Here is a 6,949-nt window from a genome sequence, read left to right as displayed (position 1 = left end):
AGCTATTTGTGTTTTTTAAAGAATTTTTTTTAAGTTTTTACTATATACAAATAAAGAAAATCAATGACCCATCGGGGCCCCGCCAATTTTGACCCTAGGGCATTTATTTAAACAAACTTGGTAGACATTGACTAAATCATGTTTCATGCCAACTATATAAGCTCTAGCTTTTATGGTTTTCTAAAAGAATATATTTTAAGTTTTTTCTTTTGGTTGCCATGGCAACCAAAGTTCTGCTTGGAATTAAATTCTTTGAACAATTTTTAAAGTTGACTACCAAAGAAACATTTCTGTGAGGTTTGGCTGAAATTGGCTTAGCAGTTAATGAGGAGATGTCTTTTAAAGTAAAAGTTTACGGTTGAAAAGCAATCACAAAAGCTCACCATGTCACTTTGTGACAGATGAGCTAAAAAGTAGGTCACTGGATCAATATCTAGGTCAACTGGTATCAAAGTACAATTTTGCATTTGCAAATGTGCACCTAGGCCAAATTTAATAGCTGTAGCTTAAAATACATAAATAGGTCACTGGGTCACGAAGCAGAGTCGTTAGTGGGAGGGGGGCTGGTAATTTTGACCACCAAACAATATAACATATGAAATATATATAAGCCCTAGCCCTGCATGGGATAGATTTCTTTAAACAATTTTGACTGCATGGAAATGCAGACTGACTTGACCCTATACTGATGGCAAAAGTAAATGGCTCTCATTACCAGCATGTGATTGGTAAGAGATATATAATACAAGTCTTACAGGAGTTCAATGACTATTCAACATTTGTTTGTTGCTTTGAGGCAATTCAGACTTATATGTCTTATATGTTATGTGAATACAACTGAGACCAATATAAATCTTATAAATTCAAAATACAAAATTGATAGATAATTCTTCTTGATTATCTGTCATGTTTTGCTCTGCTGTTAAAGTTTGACAAAAACTTCATTTCTAATAATAATAATAAAGTCAATAAATTTTTATCATTTTACTTTTGTACCTTTGAATTTGTATGAAACAGGTGAAATTACACATAATATATAATAAAAAGATAAAATGAGTTATTTATTTTAAACACTTATTAATTACATGTACTTGTCTACATGTTTTTATATTTTAATGATTGTAAAATGAGATACCGTGTACGATTAGTATATTCTAACTATTTTGTTAAAGTTCCTTTTCTGAAGATTGATGGAAAGTGCCAAGGAGTTTTGAGTCTGGACTGCTGACATTGTGCAATAAAAGCATCTGCTTTACTACCTCTATAAGTGTCATAAGCCTGGTTTGACGACTGCAAGTCATCTGTAAGTTAACGTCTTATGATATCTCATGATGATCAGGTCAATGTACAGAGAAACTTATCTCCATATGAAGAATTTTTTCTTGTGCTTACTACACTGAAAACAAATAGAATATTATCTGTTGTAACTTGTAATACAGAGAAACATGCAAGTTGTTGCTAAAACCTGAGAAACATTTAAAATTTAAATTTAATACAAAGAGAAACATATAAAATATTTGAAACATGACTTTATATACACACTAATTAGTACAACTAGGCTCCGGGGACAAGTGGTTACAGTCATGCACTTCAAATCACTTGACTCTCACCCCTATGGGTTTGAATCATGTCAGGGACTTATGAATCTTTCATATGAGGAAGCTATCAGAAGGTCAGTGGTTCTTCTATAAAAATGCCCCCTTGTGTCTGAAATGGGACATCTGAGATCTTCCTCATAAGCAAAGCTGGAAAGTTGCCATTTGACCATTACAGTGCTGGTGTTGATTTAAGTAACCACAAAATAAACCAACAAATTTAAAATAAAAACAAATAAATATAGATCAACACGATCTTTTTGGTGCCTGCTGGAGCTAAGAGATGCATAGACTCCAGAAATTTGAACCCATTTAGTTCCCTCTTATGATCATGCAGGGATAAACAGTGGCTGCAATTCTGATGCCTCTACCGTCAAAGGCAACCACTTAGCCACAAGGAGGATATTTTATTTATTTATATTGGGTTTTACGTCACATCAACACAGTATAGGTCATATCGCGACGTTCCAGCTTTACTGGTGGAGGAAGAGCTCAGGTGCCCTTTCGTGCATTTTATTTCAGGCACCTATGTAGAACCATCGACATTCCGTAAGCTAGCTGGATAGCTTCCTCACATGAAAGAATCCAAAGTCCCTGTAGGGATTCGAAACCACAGCGGTGAGGGGCAAGTGGTTTGAAGTCAATGACCTTAACCACTCGGCCATGGACGCCCCCAAGGAGGATATGATCATTTATCAATAGTATAGAGAATGGTCATACTGCAAGGAAAAGGCAGTCAGGCTTGGCTCTATACTGGGATACAGTAAAGTATAATCATTTCCAGAGCCAGCAGGTTAGGGGTTATGTACTTACAATTTCATTTCCTGAGGTTACCATAAACTTAAACTCTGCTCTAATATGTCGTCTATATTCTGGATTTCTTGATAATACTATACTTCCAACAACTGTGCCACCCTGAACCACTTCTACAGGCGCGTCCAGTAAAAATAAATCCTGTTTCCAATGAGTTAATCTGTAAAATGCCACAATTATTATTAAAACTAGAACTATCACTAAATGTGATTAATACCTCCGCAAGACTGCTTCCGAAATGAGGATGTTACTAGTAACAGAATACCTTGTAAAACAATTGAAATACATTTATGGTTGTGGGCAATTAAAGATAGTTGTGGTTCTTGTATATTGCATTTCCTTTCAATGTGGTTGGCCATTGATGAAGTTTTATTGAATTACTCTGCAATAAGTCCAGAAAGACAACGAAAAGGAACAAAGGGCAATAACTCTATAAATACTTTAGATGGAGTTATGGTTATTGTACACTGCACTTCCTCTCATTGCACTTGACCATTGTATGAAGTTGTATTGAATTCCAACTACAAGTTTTCAAGTTATTCACAGGACAAAAAAGTAACAAAGGGCAATAACTGTAATTAGTCCAAATAGAGTTATGGTTCTTGTGTACTGCACTTCATCTCACTGCCCTTGACCATTGTATAAAGTTTCATTGAATTCCAACCATTAATTTTCATTTATGCACTGGACAATAAAAAGTAACAAAGGGCAAAAACTTTTAAATGAGTCCAGAAAGAGTTATGATTTCTGTACACTGTGCTTCCTCTCAATATACTTGACCATTGTATGAAATAGTTTTTAATTCCAACTAGTAGTTTTCAAGTTATGCTCTAGACAAGAAACAAGAGCCCGGTTTGAGCCGGGTGATGCTCCCCGAATAGGTTTTGGACACAGGAAAGTACACCTCTTGTAGTTTCAGAGTTATGTCCGTGGAAAAAGTTCAAAGTGCAATAATTCTAAAATTAGGCAAGGCAGAGTTACAGTTCTTTGCACTGCACTTCTAATCAATGTGATCTATCAACCTACAAAGTTTCTTGATGATATCTCTTATGATTTCCGAGTTATGTCCTGGACAATTCAAAAAGTAAAATAAACAAAGGGCAATAACTCCAGAATTTAGGCAAGGTAGAGTTATGATTCTTGTGCACTGCACATCTACCCATTGAGATTTATTTACCTACAAAGTTTCATGTTGATATCTCTTATAAGTTTTACAGGCTATGTCCTGGATAAGATTTTTCTAAAAGGGGAGATTATTCAAAAATAAGGCTTAACAGAGTTATGGTTCTTTTGCACTGCACCTCTACCCAATGAGATCTATCTACCTACAATGTTTCATGTTGATATCTCTTATAGTTTTAGAGTAATGCCCCGGACAAGATTTTTCTATAAGGGGAGATAATTCAAAAACCAGGCAAAATAGAGTTATGGTTCTTTGACACTGCACTCCCCCTTGATGCCCTCTACCACTGTATGAAGTTTCAACAAATTATCTCCAAGGGTTTTCAAGTTATGTTCCGGACAAAGTTTCGAGTTCAAAGTATTAAAAAATAACAAAGGGCAATAACTCCAAAATTAGGACAAAAAGAGTTATTGTTCTTATGCACTGCACATCTACGCATTGAGATCTATTCACCTCTACAAAGTTTCATGTTGATATCTCTTATAGTTTTAGAGTTATGCCCGGACAAGATTTTTCTATAAGGGAGATAATTCAAAAACCAGGCAAAATAGAGTTATGGTTCTTTGACACTGCACCCCCTCAATGCCCTCTACCACTGTATGAAGTTTCAACAAATTATCTCCAAGGGTTTTCAAGTTATGTTCCGGACAAAGTTCAAAGTATTAAAATTAACAAAGGGCAATAACTCCAAAATTAGGATGAAAAAAGAGTTATTGTTCTTATGCACTGCACATCTCTACCCATTGAGATCTATTCACCTACAAAGTTTCATGTTGATATCTCTTATAGTTTTAGAGTTATGCCCCGGACAAGATTTTTTCTATAAGGGGAGATAATTTCAAAAAAACCAGGCAAAATAGAGTTATGGTTCTTTGACACTGCACTCCCCCTCGATGCCCTCTACCACTGTATGAAGTTTCAACAAATTATCTCCAAGGGTTTTTCAAGTTATGCTCCGGACAAGACAACGGACGGACAGACGGACGGACGGACAGACGGACAAGGCGCCGACTATATGCTCCCCCGAAATTTTTCGGGGAGCATAAAAAGCAATGGAAAAGCAATTAAGGGCAATAACTCTATAATTACTCTGGACAGAGTTATAATAGTTCTTGTGCACTGCACTTCCTCTTATTGTGCTTGAACATTGTATGAAGTTTTTTTGAATTCCAACCAGGCCATCCTTAAAAAAATTTTTGTTTGCAGTAACGCGACCGACTCACAAAATTTGCCCCTACTCAAAATTTTTTTTCATGGTCTGGATAAAAAAAATTTTTTTTTTGAATCAGAAAATTATGCCTTGTGCTTTGTTTTCGTTCTTTTAAAGGTTAATAGAAGAAACTAGAACTGCCACTATCATGGCGTGAATACCCCCGCATACCACTTTGTCAGAATCAACAGTGGCCATTTAGAGCTCAAGGTCTTATTAAATTAGAATTCAGTTATCAATTTATTAATTGTTACCAGATTATCAAAGCATATATTGTCCAGCATTTTGAAATTCAATGTTTATTTGGGAGTACAGTTCAATAAAAAAAAAAAAATCGACCTACCTACCCACCTTGAAAATTCTGGGTCGGGATACTGCAAACGAACATTTTTTTAAGGATGGCCCCAGTACGATTTAAGTTATGCTCTGGACAAGGAAAAGTATCAAAGGGCAATAACTCTGTAATTTGTCAAAATGGTGTTATGGTTCTTGTGCACTGCACTTCCTCTTAATGTGCTTGACAACTGTATGAAGTTGTATTGAATTCCAACCAGTAGTTTTCAAGTAATGGTCAGGACAAGGAAAAGTAACAAAGGGCAGTAACTCTGTAATTAGTCAAGATGGAGTTATGGTTCTTGTGAACTGCATTTCCTCTCAATGTGCTTGACCATTGTATGATGTTATATTGAATTCCAACCATTTGTCTTCAAGTTATGGTCCGGACAAAAGAAAGCAATGAGAAGTAACAAAGGGCAATAACTCTGTAATTACTTTAGATAGAGTTATGGTTCTTGTGCACTGCACTTCCCCTTATTGTGCTTGACAATTGTATGAAGTTGTTTTGAATTCCAACCAGTAGTTTTCAAGTTATGCTCCGGACAAGGAAAAGTAACAAAGGGCAATAACTCTGTAATTAGTCAAGATGGAGTTATGGTTCTTGTGCACTGCACTTCCTCTCAATGTGCTTGACCATTGTATGAAGTTATATTGACTTTTCAAGTTATGCTCCGGACAAGGAAAATGCAACAGAACAACCACCGGGTGACTCCTATATAATATGTATAATAATTTAATAGTGGACTATACATTCCTATTTTCCTATTCTTACGTTTACTAGGAAATTTGTTTGCCATTGGTTAAATCTTTCCTGTATTTTTCCAATTTTATTTGACAACTTAAGCTCTGACTCAACATTATTTCACATATACTGTGGCTAACAGTTACCAAACAAGAAATCTTGTAGTTATCTGTTTGTCCACTAATTAAATTGCATGTGAATTGTTTTGTTGATTATATTTTTGTACAATATAGTATTTCAATGATTTCATGTAGACAACAAGTTCAACATTCTAAAGTTGATTACCCCTTGAAAGCAATGAAAAAGAAGAACCTGAGTGTTTCTGGTAAACAAAACATGTACATGTACTTGATGCTGATTCTTGTCAGTAACCAATTTGCAAAAAAATAGTTTAACCAATTACAACTTTACAGAATCATTGTAAGTAAGTAAGCAAATCAGATATATTTATCTACAGTCAGCAATATAATGAGACTACCAAAGTTGGTAACCTGCAAATAATTTAAAAGGTATAAAGGGGAGATATCTGGTTTCACTTACTCATGTAAAGGCCCTGTATTGAGTAGGACTTGTTCTCCATTTGGATCAGATGTACCAAATCCAACTTCAAACCAGGCACAAAATCCATGCATGGTTCCTGTTTTCTTAATACTAAATTTAAAATCACAGATAATTTCCTCCAGATATTGCACTGTTACAGTTTTCATGTCAAGCTCGAATAATTTCCATTCATCACTGAGACAATCCTCCTTTGGTAGAACATAGTCATGCAAGGGCTTACATATTAAATCCTCCTTGGCCACCAACCTAAACGAGTATAACAAATTAAAAATTGCAATAATGAATTATTACCTCCCTTTTCTTTTTTTATTGTACATGGAAATAAATTGTGTTTTATTCATATCATATTGTAAATTAAAAAGGTTTTTTCCCCCTTAAACTTTAAAAGCTAATATCATTTTTCCAGATACCTAAAATTATGTACACTTAATTGTAATATTGACCTCAGTATGAATGTTTCATATTTTTCTGGCATGTTCTATATATAACTTCTGATATAAAGATTTTTA

General features: G+C 34.9%; 1 protein-coding gene across 1 annotated transcript; it reads right to left on the bottom strand.

Moving 5' to 3' along the window:
- Nucleotides 1-969: 969 nt before the first annotated feature.
- On the bottom strand, nucleotides 970-6,742 carry LOC132760253 (protein arginine N-methyltransferase 2-like). Its single transcript, XM_060752190.1, has 3 exons — nucleotides 6,420-6,742; nucleotides 2,409-2,568; nucleotides 970-1,396 (listed from the first exon to the last, which is right to left on the bottom strand). The coding sequence occupies exons 1-3, from the start codon at nucleotides 6,584-6,586 to the stop codon at nucleotides 1,358-1,360; spliced, it is 366 nt and encodes a 121-aa protein (XP_060608173.1). The 5' UTR covers nucleotides 6,587-6,742; the 3' UTR covers nucleotides 970-1,357.
- Nucleotides 6,743-6,949: the final 207 nt, after the last annotated feature.

Source organism: Ruditapes philippinarum, unplaced genomic scaffold, assembly GCF_026571515.1.
Source record: "Ruditapes philippinarum isolate M1 unplaced genomic scaffold, ASM2657151v2 ctg7376_1_1_1_1, whole genome shotgun sequence".
Taxonomy (NCBI): Eukaryota; Metazoa; Mollusca; class Bivalvia; order Venerida; family Veneridae; genus Ruditapes; species Ruditapes philippinarum.
Note: the sequence above shows the minus strand (reverse complement) of the source record. Positions and strands in the feature narration are given on the sequence as shown.

Bases quoted from the DNA above. Each gene is read 5' to 3' on its own strand.
- LOC132760253 (XM_060752190.1), bottom strand. From the start codon at position 6,586: ATGAAAACTGTAACAGTGCAATATCTGGAGGAAATTATCTGTGATTTT. The intron at 2,569-6,419 runs GTAAGTGAAACC...GGCATTTTACAG, and splicing joins AATACAGGGCCTTTACATGA to ATTAACTCATTGGAAACAGG. The intron at 1,397-2,408 runs GTAAGTACATAA...ATTTGTTTTCAG, and splicing joins TAACCTCAGGAAATGAAATT to TGTAGTAAGCACAAGAAAAA.